Genomic DNA, 19,116 nt, shown 5'->3' with positions numbered 1-19,116 from the left:
ACCCTTCTTCAGAAAATTTTCTGATTTTCTGAAGAAGGGTCTAGACCTGAAACATCAGCTTTCCTGCTCGTCTGATGCTGCTTGGCCTGCTGTGTTCATCCAGCTCTACACCTTGTTATCTCTAAATATTGGTCGTGTCTTTTTAACATCAGCTGGTGTTTGTGTATTCTGGTCATCAGTTTTCTCCCTGTTTGTCCAATGTAATGTTTATTGCACTCGCTACATGGTATTCTGTATATCATGTTGGTCTTGTTTACTGTCAGTATAGGGTCTTCAGTCTTTGATAACATTTGATACAGTGTTGATGTACGTTTGTGTGCAACCATGATCTTATGACTCGGACTCCTAGGACCGCTTTCCATATGCCTGCTTTCAGTGGATACAGAAATGTATTTATCATCACTCTATGATACCTTTCACATTTCCCATTGGAAACACCCAGCTGCAGTGAACAAGATCTACACGAGTAAAACAGACTCAGTAACCAACCTCTCCAAACACCTGCAGTCATGGTGACCAGTGGAAACCATTTATCTGTCACACTGATTGACAGATGTACATATATCACAAAATGAGCAGATTTCTGAAGGGTCCCGATTTGAAACGTCAGCTTTCCTGCTCCTCTGATGCTGCCTGACCTGCTGTGTTCCTCCAGCTCTACACGGTTATCTCAGATTTCTCTCCTCCTGCCTTTGCAACATGTTAATCGTAGTTGTGCCTGGCAATCTAGACTTTGGACCATCCTACAGGCTTCCAGCTGAGAAAGGCTTTTGGTCTAAGTAAGAATTAGATTTAGTTTCCAAATACAAAATTACCATGATCAGATATTTTTATCTGGATTGGATCAATATAATTATTTTGTCACATTGTGAGATCTGGATTTGATGTTTGACTTGCCAACAGGGTATGAATTTGGTAGTGTATGCAACAAGGATTGGTATCTGGACAACTGGAGCTTTCTAAAGTGGACAAAGAATCTGCCAAGCCCACTGTACACCCAGGAAACACAGTGAAAATCTTTCTCTCTCTCCCTCTCCAAGTTTTGAGATCCCAATCCTCGTCATTCAATCATGGAGTGCTAACTGATCCAACAAAAATACTTCCTGAGTTGCAGACCCAGCCAGTTCTAAGGGAGGCTGACAGGAAGAGGGACCACAAACACTTACCATCTGGTAGAAAGTCACAACTGCAAGGAGGAATTGCAGGTAATTCTCTACTGGGCATGCTCACTGCATGTGAACAAGAAGTCAGCTCCAAGTCCTCTTCACTGTCACTGCAAGGGAAGGGAAGCAAAATTCAGACAAAGCATTTGGATTTGAGTAAACTTAAGCTTTGCATATGGAAATAGCTGTGTTTTAAGATTTAATGTGAATTCTTACAAAAAAGATGAGCAATAACCATGTGGATGAGATTGGCCTAGATTTGAGTGAGGCTGTGTTGGAAACAGCAGGAAGATTATGCACTCCATTGTAGGCTAATCTGATGAACCCTCTCCTCAACTTTTCCATACTCACTGTGTGCACAGGTCAATGAGTGGGGGTAAAGCCATTTGCCTCCCACTCACCACTCCCGCTGCTAGTGATCAGGATTCTCCAGGAATAGCCTGACAAGTTTCCCCAAGAATGTGATGTGAAGACCCTGAACCAAGAATCATAGAATCCCTAGAGTGCAGAAAGAGGCCATTTGGCCCATTGGGTTTACACCAACCCTCCAAAGACATTCCCACCTTCCCCACCCTATCCCATTACAATGTCCAATCCACCTCACCTACACAGCTCTGGACTGTGGGGGGAAATGGGAGCACGGCGGGAAAATGTGAAAACTCCACATGGACAGTTGCCAGAGGCTGGAATCGAACCCAGGTCCCTGGAGCTCCAAGGTAGTGGTGCTAGCCACTGAGACACCATGCTGCCCTTGAGGCAGAGGGCCTTGGGGTGATTTCCAATTTAGCCATAAACACCTCTCCAAGGCCTTTGAACCCTTGGCCAAATTGGCTCTCCAGCTTGACCAGAGGCTTTAAGTGTCCCAGATCCTGGTGGGTGATCTGGTGTTGGAGACCCTGCAATATCTGGGGCTTCCTACTGGCAGCCTCCTATTTGCTGCCAAATGCTACCATGACCCTGGGTCCTAAAACTGGGCTGGAGTTACGGCTGGGTCAACTTGGGCCAAACCTTTAGGAGCTACATCAGAAAACACAAACCCAGTGTACGTGGAAAAATTATAAAATCATACATAAGTCGGGAGAAAATTAATCCACACATAGTACAGAAACCTGTATATATTTAAAGTAGCAATAAACCAGAAGTCTCAGCAATGGAAGTACATAGTTCTAGTGCACTGGGGATGTCGGTCATTATCTGTCATAGCACCATTGAATGATTAGAGCCCGTCACTTCCCTGTGACTTTCTATAAGAGACCGGTTCCCGTTTCCTCTCCAGTAAGTGAGATTATAGACCCTGAAGGTACCACTATCGCCCACGCCCTGCTGCTGGATATGGCTTCATTACAATTACTGTTCTGAGTGGCAACACGTTATGGAACTAATGAGGTCCTATCTGAAAGATTTCCTGGAGTGATCCTCAAGCTTGTTGGTCAGGACAGGGAAGACTGTATGGCTCTTGCACCTCCTCCACTAAAGTACATTTCACCCCACTTGGAAAAGACTCCCAGAGACTCTTGGGGTAGGGTGACTGAAGCAGTGTTGCAAAGGCACCCAACTCATGTTGATAAGTGGGTTTCCTCCAGGGTTTATCATGAAGCCCATGTCAGACACCTGTCCTGTTTAATATAGAGAGCTCATGCAATTTAGAACATCAGCTGAGGAGAGATATAGAACAGCCATCAGATGGCACTGCGCCCTCTGACAATCCCTTCAGCAACGCTGTCAGAAAGTTCTTGCTCATGGGAGAAGCACCTCTAGTCAGGGGCGGATCACCACACAGTCATTCCAAGAATCCCTTCAAAGCAATACAGAGGAAGGAAGACTAGGCCTTGCGGGTCGTGAAAATGGAATAAGGTTCCAGTGGGAAGTTGCTCCCATTCATTGCTGTCTAATACGTTACTGAACTATGATCAATTCACCAAGACTGTGTGGACAATGACAATCCCGCCAGCTCCCCCATGTTTTCTTAGCCCTTTACCAGAGCCGCTACACTGTTCTGTCGCGTGGCCACACAGCCATTCAGCATACTGGCGCCATTCTCTGCACTGATTTCCACTTCTGAAAGCTGGTGCCATGCATGGATCTCGGAGATCCACACAGCACAAAATCATCATTACAGGGAACATTGTTCCACTATCATTCAATTTGTTGACAACATATATAGTAAAGCTGCCCCACAGTTCGAATCCAAACTCCTGAATGATCACGCGGAGTGGAAATGGAACAGGAAGCATAGCCTACCTTCCGTATCCCATTACCTCATGCGATGTCCTGCCCTCTGTCCTGAGAGGATTAGCCTATTCAGTTACATGAAGACCCACAGCACAAACAGACTAAATGCAGGAGGAATGTTCCTGATGACTGGGGAGTTCAGAACTAGCGGTCACATTCTAAGGATATGGGGTAGACCATTTACGAAGATGATTGTGATTGTTAGGGGTCAATCAATGAGGTCCTATCTCAAATAGCTCCCTGACTGATCCTCAAACTTGTGGGCAGGACAGAGAAGACCATTTGCCTCTTACACCTCTTCCACTAAAATTCACTGGACCCCTCTTGGAAAAAGCTCCTGGACCTCTTGGAGCTGCCACACATGGTTTTTGCTGAGATTGTCGAATGTTTGTCCTCTGACTGGCAACGCAATTCTGGCAATAATTTTGCAATCTTGTTAAAACAAAATTTGATTTGTCATTTCACTTGGTTTCAGTTGGTTTTTAGCTATTTGAACAGTAGTTTGTGTGTCATATGATATTAGTCTTTGTACTGGACTACTATTCATGTCTTCACTAGATTTATTACTCCATTTCAATTATTGCCTTGTGTCAATCTGTGAGAGATTTGCTCAATTTCGAGTCCTTTCACAATCTTCCTTCCTGCTTCAGTCTTTCCATTTGACTGGGGATAGCGTGGAGATGACGTGTGCTGTTCACTCGTAAACTAAGGACTATTATCACTGACGACAATGTTGGTAATGCCATAACAGCTGAAGTGTGCTTTTAAGCATTCAACAATTTGACAGTAATCCTTGAAGTCAACTAGTTCATGTCTCAGTAATCTGAATTGTAGTCTACTGTGACAAGATAATCAGTTCATGTGAATATGAGGAGATCTACTCCCAGCTTTATCCATGATCTGTTTGGGATGTTATGGGTCAACAGTGGCTCTCTAGCTTGCTTAGCTCATTACACATTACAAGCACTGCACTGGCTGATGTACTCCTCAATCTTGTTACTCACTTTTGGCCAGTACAGCACATCTCTTGCCTTCCTCAGACCTGATTCAATTCTTTGCTGACTTGAATGGATGCATTTTAGCATTTCTCCTCTCATAATATCTGCTTTGATATTTCTCCAGAGCAGCAGAAATACCAAATAGCACATGCATCCTACTGTATCTCCTGAAGGGTGTCCAGATATAGTTTGATTTGATTTAATTCATTTATTGTCACGTTTATTTTGTTACAAAATACAGTGAAAAGTGCTGTATGGTGTCGTCATTCTCCAATGCCATCTTAAAACACAGAAGAACAAACCAAAACGTAGAATATAAAGGCAGAAAAATAAAAATAAAGGGAAAAAGTATTCCACTTTTCAGTCAAACTTGTTAAGTGCTCTGTCATGAGCCTGGTGACAAGGCACGAGTTCCCTTCACTGCACTGCTGTCGCTGGAATGAAAAATCACCACTCTTCAGTGCCATTTCGCCTCCACCAACACCACACCACTATGAGGGAGAAGGCTGTTGCTTTCGTTTAGCTTTGCTTGCCAGTAACCATCTTTCCCATGTAAGGTGGCAAAGACTTTGCAAATTGCAGCAAAACTTCTCAATGATTGGCATGCGGTAGTGGGATCTCTTCAGGGCCTTATTTCAATCCCTCAAGTTAATGTATACTCTGAGCTTTCCACGTTGGGTCTTCTTTCAGTAGGTGCGCTTTCCCTTTTGGATCCCCTATTCTTCATACAATCCTGTCTCCAATTAGTTCATCAATTAATTGCACAAGTTCACAGGTTTCTGTAAACTGAGTTACCGATGGTATATATCGATCAATGGACTCTTTTTCATTTTGTTCCCCAACACTGAATATGTACTGTTCATATGAAATGGTCACTTGAAGCTCAAAGTGTGTCTTCAAAGGTTTTAAAGTTTCATCCATTTTCAAAAATCTGTAGCTATTGCATAATTCTGCTATTACACATGGAAGAATTTCCTATTTTGACTAATAATCCCAGTAATTTCAACAGAAGCCGATAGGGGAAAATTGCAGGCATTTTCCTTAAGCTGTGAACTTTGTCTTTTTTTTCTTTTTCTCCCCCCAGTAGCAGCTCACATCTCTACAACGGTGTTTCTTTTTATTTCCGCTTTGGAAATGTCCTACTTCAGAAACCATACAATACAGCAATGCATTCAACATAAGGAGTTCATTTAAGTGAAATGCAAGATGTCCGCCTACAGGGCATGTGCCTTATGGTGGAGGTCACATAACTACGGCAGATAAGTACAGAGATTTGTACAATATATTTCAACACAAACAGAACGCTTACAAGGAATATTTAGAGGTCAAGGCTGAAGATGCAAAAGGGCAGGGTTGTTTATGAAAATATTCATAAAAACTGTCAGGAAATTGTGAACGCTGAACAAGAACAGAATAATGTAAGATAAGAGATGGATATGTGGATCAGATAAAGCCCATTGTGTGACGATAACATTAAATTGCTACTATTCTAATTCATCAGTGTGTTGTTGAAAATATCTGAAGAGTTACTAGATCTTGGTATGTCAGAAAGTTGCTGATTAGGAGAGTGAGAGAGAATGACAGAGCGAGTGGAAGTTTGCATGTGTGTGCGGTGTCAAAATGAATTAAAATCAATTATTCTGAATCAGTGAAAATTTTACAAATAAACAGCAAACTGACAAAATGAGACAAAAAAATGTAGTCAAGAACAACAAAAAGGCATGAATCTGAAAGGAGGGCAATTCCGGAAGGAGTGGATCATCTTTTTAGTGAGGGTTTGGATAAAAGGTTTCTATTTACTCATGTTTTATAAACACCAGATTCCTGATGACTCTGTGGGAATTTGGATGCTTTGAAACATTACTCTTTAGTTCCCTTTTGATACAGTTCTTTAATTCAGTCAAAATACTGTTTAAAAAGCAGACACACTTGAGATTAAGTCCAGTCAAAATAAAAACATGTATTGTGAAGATCATTCATTTGTCTCTATGACTACATACAGAATGCAATGTGAGTAGCTCATTTGTCTGTATGACTGGATTTCCCTTTAGAAACAGGCTAAGAACTATTCAAATCCTTAATGGAATCTGAGCTGCTGTAAACACAGAAGGTTTGGCAGTGCATGAAGAAAATTGTTCAAAGGTGGCAGTGGAGACTGAGTGAAGTGGGACTGGATGTTTCTGTCCTCGAATATGGCAAATGAGGCAATTTGCTGCAATGAGGAAGGAGGGCAGTTCTGGCCTTCACAAAAGGAAAAGTCCAAGAGAGGGAACCAGACACAACAAGGTTCAGGAGTTGAAGCTTGGAGGCAATAATTAGGAGTGCAGATTGATGGTTAATGAGTGTTAAGTTTTCCTTCTGCCCTCTAAACTGGGGTAGAAGTTTATATTAGTATCTCCCTGTATCAATTTAATTCTTAACTTTATAACATAACTAATTAAACTCCATAACTATAGCTAATTGTTGAGTGACTTCAAAACCTAATTAATTATTCAAGAAGCAAAATAAAGATAGCAGGCTAGGTTATAGCTATAGAATGTGGGAACTGTGCTGTGCTTCAGTACATATAGTTTAACAAACTGATTAAATGGATTGACAAACTGCTACATATTATCACAGGAGATGATACACATTAGCATGCGGTACAATGGTTGGAACAGCATAGATCAGCATATAATGTGGACGAAGAGCTCTCCTGAACTCCTTGAATAAAGAGCACTTTGTTTAGATTACTAATTATTGGCATAAAATGTAAACCACAGAAATCACATTGTGCACCACTGCCAACATGTTGTATTTTTGGCTCTTCTTTAGAATACAGAATACCATGACAGAGATCACAAGGAGGATCATTGTTAGACAAAAGGGGAAGCCATAAATCCTGGATAGCACTGGCAAGCAGCTGGAAGAAGTGGCAACAACACTCAAGACATGATCCAAGACTCAGTACCCCAAAAGAATGAGTAATTGAACGGAGGGGTAAGGGACATTGGAATTGTAGTTGACAGGAAAGACAGTGTTCTGGTGGAATCCAGCTAGAAAAGACAAGTGGAACTGGGGCTGCAAGACCACAGAGCCAGTGTCTGTATTTTTCCCACTGAAAAGAGCTTGATGATGGAGACTCTTCATGTAGAGGCTGAAAGCCAATACTCAAGTCACAGAGTGAGAGGCATAACAGAGATCTAGAGTGATACATCATGAAAACAGACCCTTCGGTCCAACCAGTCCATGCTGATCATAATCCCAAACTGAAGTAGTCCCACCTGCCTTCACTTGGCCCATATCCCTCCGAGCATTTCTTATTCATGTACTTATCTAAATGTCTTTTAAATATTGTAACTGCACCTTCATCCACCACTTCCTCTGGAAGTTCATTCCACACATGAACCAATGTGTTAAAAAAAAAATTGCCCCTCATGTCTTTTTTAAACCTCTCACCTTAAAAATATGACTCTAGTCTTGAAATCTCTCAACCTAGGGAAAAGACACCTGTCATTCAACTGATTTATACTTATCTATGATTTTATAAAGGTCACCTCTCAACCTCCCACGCTGCAGTGGAAAAAAAGTCCCAACCTAGTTGACCTAACCATAACCATCCTCTTGTTTTCCAATCAAGAAAATATCTCTCAAAGGGAAAGTTTTGGGGAAAGAGAACATCTGGGAAGCCAGAAACATCAATGCCATGGCAATAAGTTGTTTCAGCAGTGGCTGTAGCTGTGCTTCTGAGATCTTGCAATTGTGGAGACAGGCAGGCAGGCATAAAAATAAAAGATAGCGGTTGTCAATGATCATTCTTTTCCTTTTCGGGAAATGGTACAGGAAATCTAAGTGAAGTATAACTCACTTATTCACTTGTTCATTAAACTCTATTTTTCTGAATCACTGCTGAAATCCTGCAGTGAATCACAAGTAAAATCCTGTACAGGCTGGTTGCAGCAAACAATAAAAACAGTTACAAAAGGCATTATTATTAATGATAATATTAATGGGTACATACCCAAAAATGCCCAGACATCAGAGGGGGATGAGAATGTGAAAACCTAACAGTGGGGTTAAGCCGAAATTTAGAAAGTATGTAGGATTAAAGAAAAAAAAAAAGATGACCCAGAAACATCCATACTACAACCTTCTGGGTTCAACACCAACTCAAATCATTTTCTCTTTGAACACAGAGGATCATGGTTTTGTTAAATAATATTTAATAGGAGTTATTACCAGAATCCTGTAAAACCCTAATGATGCTGACCACCAACATATTTTAAATAGTGGAAAATCAATAAAGGCTCATTCTTTGTGATTGTGCACCCTTGCAGGTGAGTATAACCCACTGATGCCCCTTTATTAGTACAAGATACAAGCCCTCTGGCCTCATCATACTGGCATCACCATCTCCTCTTGCAGGAGGCCTTCATTACTCTCATCAGTCAAGTGTTTTTGCTGGACTCTGCTTGTCAGTGTTAGACTTCAATGTAGTTATGTTGTAAAGCCAATAGAATTGTTTCCTGCTGCTTGCAGTATCATACTGTCTAGCTCCTTCAATAATAAAATTCTTGAACCTCCAGATACATGTAGTTCTTGCAAGAACAACGAGAATTCAATTGCTGTTCCCCTCAGATCAATTACATTGGGAATGGTTTCTAAAGCTCAGACTGCTGCTCTGTGAAACTATTAGAAGTTGAACAATATACCAGCAACAAAACGGGTTCCCGTTCACCTTCAGCAGGAACGCAAAATGGGTGACAGTGTATCAGCAGCCTCGACAACAGAGTACAAACCTCTAAATCTGTCACCTATTTAATTTTACTGACCAAAATGAAATATGTCTGTAATAAATAATAGCAATCAATAATCAATCACATCTCAAGTTAGCTCTTTCATGTGAAATATTTCCATAGTACCCTCCTGCACATCCAGATATTGGAGCAGAAAAATGACCCTTACCCGGGATCCATGCAGTCCTGAATGTCAGCCACCCAGGAGTGTTTCTGTAAGGAGTCAATTGTTTCCAGGATGTACTCCGCACCATTCTCCACCTGTCCCAGAACAAATTACAAGAGTATTTCCAACGGGATAGGATTTCACACCAAAACAAAATCACATGCATATTCTCAGCATTAGGTACTGTTTCTGAGGACAAGTCACTCTGTGGTTCTGCAACACTCTATTCGTTGGTAATTAGTGAGCAGAACGCTCCTGCCCTTATCTAAAACAGGGTAATGGTCTTGCAACACGACTGTATGACCTTGCATTATATACCAGCTACCGTACTGTAGGTCAAAGCACATTGTCTTGACTAGATTTTGGAGTTCCATAGTCCCCATCTGGTAATTCATTTTTAAACCTCAATTCTAATGAGTGTGTTTTTTGAAAAACAGGATTGCAGCAGAGACAATAACTACAGGTGTAAAAACAATTCTGTGGGACTGAGGGGATGTAACACCTAAACATAATCACAGAAACTTCTAACAGACTGTATGGTGATGTCTTGCGACTCCAAAGGTAACAAGGAGCTGATGACACCCTGCTCAGCAGCAAGCTACCTAAAAAAGCAAAGATTACATTTTTCCTTTTGAAGAATACACAAGGACAGCACATAAAAATGCCAGTTTCGACTCTGTTGGAGTGGAAAAGTGGGACTGAAAGCACCGATGTGCACCTGCCTGGTTTTATCATTAATGTGCTGTGAAGTTCAAAGTTGAAGAACTATTCCCCCCCAAGTCCTCCTGCATTGCAGGTAATAACATCCTCTCACTCCAAATGCTGCAGACCAGTTAATAAGAATTAGCATAAAGGAATTTTCATCAGCCTACAAAACCACAAATCTTGAAAACCCATTTCTTCTCTGGCAATAGATATGAAAAGGAATTTAGATTAATCTATAAATGTACCATGAGAGCTATATTCGCCCACCAATATCAACATTATCAGTGCAACCCAATAACCTGTCTCCAAAAACAAAGCTGTCTCATTTGTTCTTCACGAACAATCGAGAGGCTGATTGATAGAACCTTCCTTTCTCACTTTTTGGACTCACCTCATTTCTGATCTATGTTTTTGGTTGTTGCACTACTAATTATTCTTAGGTTTACATAGTAATAAAACTCACTTCTTGTTAAAGCCTGGTTAGATTTGCTCCTTTGTAAACAGATGTTTGAGTCTAGGAGAAAAGTATCCTCAAGAAAGTGATAACACAGTATGGGGCTGGAGAAACACAGCAGGCCAGGCAGCATCAGAGGAGCAGGAAAGCTAACGTTTCAGATCAGGACCCTTCTTCAGACCTGAAACGTCAACTGCCCTGCTCCTCTGATGCTGCCTGGCTTGCTTTGTTCCTCCAGCTCCACACCGTTATCTCTGACTCCAGCATCTGCAGTTCGTGTTATCTCCTCAAGAAAGTGACATTTTTTGAAATCAATCTGCTGTATCCAACCAAAGGAGTAGGGTAAAATAAGGTAGGGGCCAGTTCATCCCTCTCCACCTGGGAGCTTAACAGTGTGGGACATCCTGTGTGGAACACTAATAAATCAGGGAGCTGGTTATAACATTAGAGCCACTGTAAATTTGTTTAAAATAGTATCTGAAGGTAAAACTGCCTGTTCCCAAGTCTGAAAAACCAAGCATTAATGAGAAATGACCAAAAACATTAAAATTCTATGGACTTTCTTTACATTAGCAATGATGACATATCATCACCAGCCACCTATGTTCTTAATGTGAATAGTGCAAGAAGAACTATTCAAAATAAAATGGTCACCGAGGACATCCAAGACGTGGAAATAGCTCTCATGGTACATTTATAGATTAATCTAAATTACTTTTCATATCTGTTGCCAAAGAAATTACCAAAGCAACAATTTTTCAATGCAAGATTATGTAAATTTCACAAAAATCATCCAACATCCCCACATTCACACACGTAGCTACAAATTGCCCTCAAGTCATAAATGGGACGGGGTAGTGATTGGTGACTGTAGTGATTGTAATGAGGTCAGTCAGCTGGACCTCAGAATGAGTTTTCCTAACTGGACCAGTTTAACAGCCCCAATCAGGGAGCCCTGGCTGACAGATAAAAAAGGATAAGCTTCAGAGATACTGACACTCAGAGCTGACTCTGAATGAGGCAGTACCAACATCAGGGACTGGTCACGTATATATACAGGATGTCTTGGTGACAGAATACCAGCCTCTGTAGAGTTATTTCAGTGTTCAGTACTGTTTCTGAGGTCAAGTCACTCTGTGGTTCTGCAACACTCTATTCTATAGTAATTAGTCAGCAAAATGCTCCTGCCCTTATCTAAAACAGGGCAATGGTCATGCAACACAACTATATGACCACGATCCTGAAGAAATTCACTCACAACAGATATCCTTGAGTTGGGATAAGCAATTCTTACATCATACCTTTGTTTGGGAAGCTTGACTCGTTCGATCCTGCTATTGAAGTCTGGGCCCAGTATGTAGAAAGATTGGGTTAAATTTTTCCAGGCAAACAACATTGTGGCAAATAAAAAATGACCAATTCTCCTGATAGCCTGTGGGTCTGCAGCTTTTTTTGTCTTTAGGAGCCTACCTTTCCTGAAGTACCAGGCATTTAAAAAAAACTTTCAAGATCTGACGGACATAGTTAAGGAATATTACAACATAAGCCTCCTCTAATTCTGAGACACTACCACTTTTACTTGGCAATTCAAGGACTGGGGAAATCTGTATCAGGATTTTTGACTAGTTTAAGTCAATTGGCAAAAGCCTTTGGTTTAACCCTTAATGAGACCATTTGGTATGTGGGATCAATGATGCAATTTTGCAAAAGCACCTACTAGCTGAAGCCCAAATGGACTTCAGACAGGCACTACGACTGGCTTTATCATTGGAAAATGCAGCAAGTAGAGCAGGAGTTGCAGGGTATTTCGATGGAAGTAGATACCCTCGCCACTCTGACTGAGCTTGGGGAACATCACTTGAGTGCAGACAACTGTAACAGCCTCATTGAGGACACATCATTATCAGAAGGACTCTAGGTTGGCCCACAGCAAATTCCCAAAACACAGCCAAGCCTCGACCGAATGTGTAAAATTCCCTTCAGGGCACTGGCTGGAAAACCCCATTGTAGTTGCTGCCAGGATGTGGACTCAAAATAGCAAAAACAATATATTTATTTTTAAAAAAAAAGGAGTCCTACTACAGTAAGATACTTCACAGGCTGGTATCCAGGAGAGTACATACCCTGGAAAGTCCACCAACATCTGCTAAACAATTTAACCGATTGGTTCTGATCTCTTATGAGAAGCAGCTGGTTCAGTTAGCAGTGATTGTAGTAAAAAGTTCGGGCCCAAGCTTGATAGGGTGGAATTGGTTATGAGAGAATCACCTAGATTGGCTCAACATTTTTCAATTAGAGAATGGTTGCCTGAGTAAAGTCTTCCAGGAAGATCTATGGGCTATCAGAGGAGCCAAGGCCACCTTGCATGTTGCCCAGGCAGCAATTCCACGATTCTGCAAGATGCACCCAGTGCCATCTGCCTTACAGACAAAAATAAGAAAAAGATCATCAAACCAGTCCAATTTGTGGACTGGGCAACACCACTCATACCGATTATGAAGCCCAACATGTCGGTTTGTCTTTCTGGAGATTCTAAACAAACGGTAAATCACTTTTCGCAGCTGGATAAATACCCAATTCCTCGCATAGAGGATTTATACGCAAAGTTGGCGGGAGGCCTGTCCATCACAGAGCTCGACATGAACCAAGCGTAATTTGCAATTGCATTTAGACCAGGACTCCCTGAAGTATCCCACAAATCAATACCCATAAGGGCTTGTACCAATATACAAGACTGCCATTTGGGTTATCGTCAGCCATTTTCAGTGGACGATGGAGAGCATTTTGCAAGATCTACCACAGATTGCCATTTACCTAGATGACATTCTAATAACAGGGAAAACTAATAAGGAGCACTTAGAGAACTTGGATATAGTCCTAAGGTGTTTTTCTAAGGTGGGTGTACACCTAATGGAAAAATACATGTTCCAGGCCCTGCAAATAATCTACTTGGACGACAGGGTTAACAAGACTGGGTTAAATCCATTAGAAGATAAAGTGAGGGTAATCAAACATGCTCCAGCTCCCACGTCCAGGAACTTAGTTCATTTCTTGGACTGGTGAATTATTACAGGAAGTTCATAAATAACCTGGCCTCTATCCTGGTACCTTTGCATCAACTCCCAAAACAGGGGTCAGCCTTGGAAATGGTCATGTAGCCAAGCCGTAGCTTGCAGGGAAGTGAAGAAACAGCTATCATCCTCTAAAGTGCTAACACACTGTGATCCCAAGAAAGGTCTGGTATTGACATGCGAGGTCTCCCCGAGCGGCATCAACATACAAGACAACTCTGTACCACCCATCATCCAATAGGCTGGCAAAAAGTGCAGTCTAAACTTTGAAGGTAGGCTTAAAGAAACAGCCTACAACTGTCCCGGTTCCTGTTTGAATACAAGACTACTCCTCATGCAGCTACAGGGATAGCTCCAGCAGAGTTGCTGATGGGGAGAAGACTCCGCACCAGGCTCTGTTCTTTGCAGATAGAAAGAAAACATCAACCCACTGTGCCTGCTTCAACTCAATAAAATAATTGACAGCTACTGACTGGTTCATCTCACAGGGCAATTCCCTGACTAATCAAAGCCAACCTATCTAGTTTTAAATCTAAGTAAAGCCGGGTGGTTAATTGTCAACACCTCTACCAAACAGCACTCTCCTCTCATGTGGTATGAATGCTCGTTTTCCCCTTGAATTGGTATTCCTGCAAGTTGTCCTGATAACGTAGGGCAAAACCTTCAATAAACATGTCTTTTGTCAGCATTACTCACAATGTTATTGGTCTTGTATCTGTTCTAAAGTGCTATAAGTTATCCAAATGTGTTTGCCTCACAAGAACTGTCAGTACTCGGTTGGTAAACTATCCAAATGTTGAATCCGACTCCATGACCTGAATCAACGTAGAGCATCCCATACTCACATCGTACCACTGGAGATCACACCAATGGACACAGTGGATTGACTGATCACACAAAGACTGTAAGAGCTTTGCTTTATTGTATTGATTAGGAACTTATCATGATTAGAGGAAAAAGAGTACTGTTCCCAATCTATGGACCATCATCTTATTGATGTTCACTCTTCTGACTTGAGATTTCGCAGTGGGGAGGAAATGGGGAGTGAGAGGCAAATTTATAATTATCGAGGAAATAGACCAGGTTTGAAATCCACTCCTTTGCCAGTTAATGATTAAAGTGATCAAGTCTAACTCAGAACTTTTTTGGAGGGTTCCACGTTTGGCAATCGCTCAACTGAAGTTCCAACTTCCGGAGCAGTTCCCACGGAGTCAGCTACACCAGGGCCTCCACATGGTCCCAACGCACAATTACACTGACATTTCACCAATGACTATCTTCCTCTTGGACCAGGGCCCTGTGATATACAGCCTCAATTTGTAACAGTTCCAAGGACCGTAAATGCAAGTGCATTTTTTGAGACACTGCCCCGGTTTATATTTATGCACTGGGACAAACCAAAAGTCAAAGCTGCAGCTGGAAGCTGTCAGTCTTGCGTTGCAGTGAAAAAAGATTTGTGTTTGAATGGCTTAATGCAAATGAATTGCAGCAAAGGAATTGTACAACTCAACAACAGGTTAGCTTTTGGACTTTAGGAACAACCAGAAGAACAGCAAGGACTTTATCTGTCTCGGACATGCTATTGTTACTGTAAAGCTCAAAATGAGATTTTGAACTAGTCATCTATTGTCTAGGCTTTGACCTTAAGCCTATCATTTAGACGTTGCAATGGCTTTTCTGTCTAGGCTTTAAATTGGCATACCTTGCTGTTGTCTACTATGTGGAAATTGATTTCACTCAGCTCTAATGGGATTAAATCAGAATAGTGACAACAGTATTGTAGGCAATTAATATATAGTGGTTTAGTCACTGGACTAGTATTCCAGAGACCCAGGTCAAGTTCTTGAGACCTGGGTTTAAATTTCACAGATTATGGTATTTCAATTTTATAACATTGTGGAATTGAAACATCTAATATTGATTGTTATAAATGAGGAAATCTGACATACATGCAATAAATGCGGATGACCCTTAAGTGCCCTCTGAAATGGCCTTCAGGACCACTTCAAAGAAGTAGTAGCAAACCACAAAAATGTCTCAAGGGAATGAAACCAGACAGACCACCTGGTATCACCTTGGCAGTGGAGATGACAACAATGAACTCAGTCCTGTCAATGCTGAGCCGTCTCATGGACCTGTCAAGCAACAACTTGACAATCATACTCTCAGAATCATACCTTACACAAAATGTCCTGCCAGCAGGACAGAAGCAATACACAGTTAGGAGTTAGTTACCTTGGGAGTCCTCAATATTGCGTCTGCACGCCATGAAGTCATTAAGTCAAACATAGACATGGGCATCTCCTGCTGCTTCCCAGCTCCTGCCTTCCCTCAGTTGATGGATCAGTACTCCTCCTTATTGAATACCAGAGGGTGACAAGGACACAGAATGGAGAACTTTAATGTCAATCACCAAGAATGGTTTAGCGGCAGCACAACTGATCGAACTAGTCAGGTCCTAAAGGACATAAACTAGGTCTGCAGCTAGTGGTGAGGGAACAGGGAACAAGAGGGGAAAAAAAACACATACTTGACCTCTTCCTTACCAATCTGCTGGCTGCAGGTGCATCAGTAAGAGTGACCACCACAATCCTGGTGCAGACACAGTCTTGCCTTCATATTTCCAGCAAGATGGCGGCAGGGTATGTCAATCCACTCTGCTCACCAGTTCCCTTTTCTTTCTTTTTCTCCTCTTCTTTGCCTCTCTCCAGTAATTCTATTACCGTCCCCCACCCCACCACCCCCTGCCTTTTTAACTACCTACTTAAGGAGTCAGATCGCAACTGGGAACCGTGTGGCGGGAGCTGAAAGCACGGGCCGTGTCCTGCAGTGACGGTGGATCAAGCACAGGCTGGAGCAATGGCGGCAGATCAAGAGCGGGCTGGTGAGGGGGCGACAGTGGGCCAGTGAGGGGGCGACAGTGGTAGCCTCCTGGTTGCCCTAGCGATTGGAGCAGGGACTGCACCATTGTGGAGGCGGGACTTGGGACACTGAGATCTGGACTTTTCTTTTTCTCTTGCTTACCCGTTAAATCTTTTAATTCTGATTATTGTAACCAAGTGGGCACCAGTGAATGGTGACTGTGCATTTTTCACTGTACTTATGTATTCCTATCCTTAGTATATGTGACAAGTAAATCAATCTAAATCTAAATCTAAATCTAAATCTAAATCTATCAAGAATAATCTTCAACGTGTTGTGTGGCACTATCATGATGCTAAATGGGACAGACTTCAAAACAGATCTAGCAACTCAAGACTGGATCACCACGAGGTGCTGTGGGCCATCAACAGCAACAGATTTACAATCAAACACTATCTGCAACCTCAGGGCACAGCATATCCCCCACATGACCATTACCAGAGTGTCTGGTGAATGGTCCATTTCAGCCTGGCATGAAGGTTTCTCCATCACACTTGGCAGTCTTTAGCTGATTCAACTCACTCCATGTTGTATTAAGAAATGGTTGGAGTCACTGGATACTGCAAAGGTTATGGGCCCTGACAATAGTACTGAAGACTTGTGCTCCAGAACTTTCCACACCCCCAGCCAAGCTGTTCCAGTACAGATGCCCCAACAGAAAGGCAGTGGCATAGTGGTAATGGCACTGGACACGCAAATGTTCTGGAGACCAAAGTTCAAATCCCACAACAGATGGTGAAATTTGAATTCAGTAAAGAAATGAAAATAAAAGGCTATCCTAATGGTGACCATGTAACTATTGTTGATTGTCATAATGAACCAGAATTTATTATTAATGCCCTTTAGGAAAGGAAATCTACCATCCTATATGTAACTCCATACCCACAGCAATATGGTTAACTCTCAAATACTCTCATTTCCTTTCTGAAATGGTCTAACAAGGGCAATTAGGAACGGACAGCAAATGCTGGCTTTTTCAGTGATTCCCACATACCAAAGAAACATACAGCTTCAATACTAAAATTACTTAGGCATGTACACAAAAAGTAGGACAAATCCAATCTGACCAATGACGACCTCATCAGTCTACTTTCGATCATCAGTAAAACAATAGGTGTCATCAACAGTGTTATCAAGCAGCACGTGCTCAGTAATAACCTACTTACTAAGACTTTGTTAAGCTTTTGCTATGATCACTCATGACATCCTTCGTTCAAACATGGATAAAAGAGCGGAATTCCAGAGGTGACGACTCCCAACCTCCAGTGTTGACTCCCAACCTCTCAGCGTGGTGTGGTGACATCCCAGTCTGCTGTAGCGGTCTCCCAGTGTGGTGTGGCGTGGCGACATCCCAGTCTATTGTAGTGGCCTCCCGACATGGTATCCTCTCAGCCTAGCGTGGCACCCTTGGCCAAGCATGGTGGTCTGAAGTGATCTTGCAGCTTCATGATCCTCAAGGTGAAGTCTGGTGTGGTCTGAAGCCAAGGCCCAGTGCAGATTGGAGGCTAGGTGCTAGCGAGGACGGAGTTGGAAAACTGTTGTTCTGAATTTTTATTTCTACAATGCTGGACATTTTATTTCTCTATCTTCTAAGATCTTGTAACTAAAGAAGCTGTACCTAGTACCTTTCTATCTAAGGTGGTGCTGTAAGTGGTGACGTATAAACTTTTCACTATACTCATTGAATTCATGTGACAATAAAGCTAATTCGATTTCTATAGGTGAGATGAAAGTGACAGCCCCTGACATCAAGGCTGCATTTGACCAAGTGTGACCTAGTGAAACTGGAATCAGTGGAAATTAGAAGGAAAATTCTACACTAGTTGAAGTCATACTTCACCCTTCGCTTCCATCTAGGGTCAGAAATTGTCTGATTAATGGTGACAACCAGGATGGTGATAAAAATCGAGGTTTCAGTGATGGGATTTTCAAGGCAGATGATGAGATTCTCTCGACTTTCAGGTAGTCATTGCCTGGCACTTGTGCAATACAAATGCTTCTTGCCACTTACCAGCCAAAGCCTGAATGTTGCCCCAGTTTTGCTGCATGCGAGGACAAATTGATTCAGTATCTGAGGAGTCACGAAAGGTGCAGAACATTGTCGTCTCATGATTGCACACCATTACTTCTGAACCTATGATGGAGGGAAGGTGAAACAACTGAAGTTGGTTGAGCCTAAGACACTGCCCTGAAGAACTCCCACTGTCCTGGAAGTGAGCTGATTGACCTCCAACAACTACAACCTTCTTCCTTCGTAGGCAGGATGTATCACCCCAGCCAGGAGAGCTTTCTCCTGCCGACTCCCAATTACTCCAGTTTTGCCAGAACTCCTTGATGCTACACTCAATCAAATGCAGCTTCTAACAAGGGCCATTCACATCTCCCCTCAGGATTTCAGCTCTTTTGTCCACATTTGGATCAAGGCTTATAATGAGGTTGAGGACAGAGTACCCTGGAACGACACAATATTACTAATTCCAGACAATCTTCATTGTTTTACTGGAGATAGTAGGAACTGCAGATGCTGGAAAATCTGAGATAACAAGGTGTAGAGCTGGATGAACACAGCAGGCCAAGCAGCATCATAGGAGCAGGAAGGCTGACGTTTTGGGCCTAGACCCTTCAACAGA

General features: G+C 42.1%; 1 protein-coding gene across 1 annotated transcript in view; it reads right to left on the bottom strand.

The window, feature by feature from the left end:
* LOC109915327 (SH2B adapter protein 2) overlaps positions 1–19,116 on the bottom strand; it is a 125,375-nt gene that overhangs the window by 33,144 nt on the left and 73,115 nt on the right. The window contains exons 5-6 of the mRNA XM_048612402.1: positions 9,338–9,429; positions 1,167–1,273 (exon numbers count right to left, since the gene is read on the bottom strand). Of these exons, the coding sequence (XP_048468359.1) occupies positions 1,167–1,273; positions 9,338–9,429 (199 nt within the window). The remainder of the gene's footprint in view (positions 1–1,166; positions 1,274–9,337; positions 9,430–19,116) is intronic.

Source organism: Rhincodon typus, chromosome 26, assembly GCF_021869965.1.
Source record: "Rhincodon typus isolate 14 chromosome 26, sRhiTyp1.1, whole genome shotgun sequence".
Lineage (NCBI taxonomy): Eukaryota > Metazoa > Chordata > Chondrichthyes > Orectolobiformes > Rhincodontidae > Rhincodon > Rhincodon typus.
This window is presented reverse-complemented; position numbering and strand designations above follow the sequence as displayed.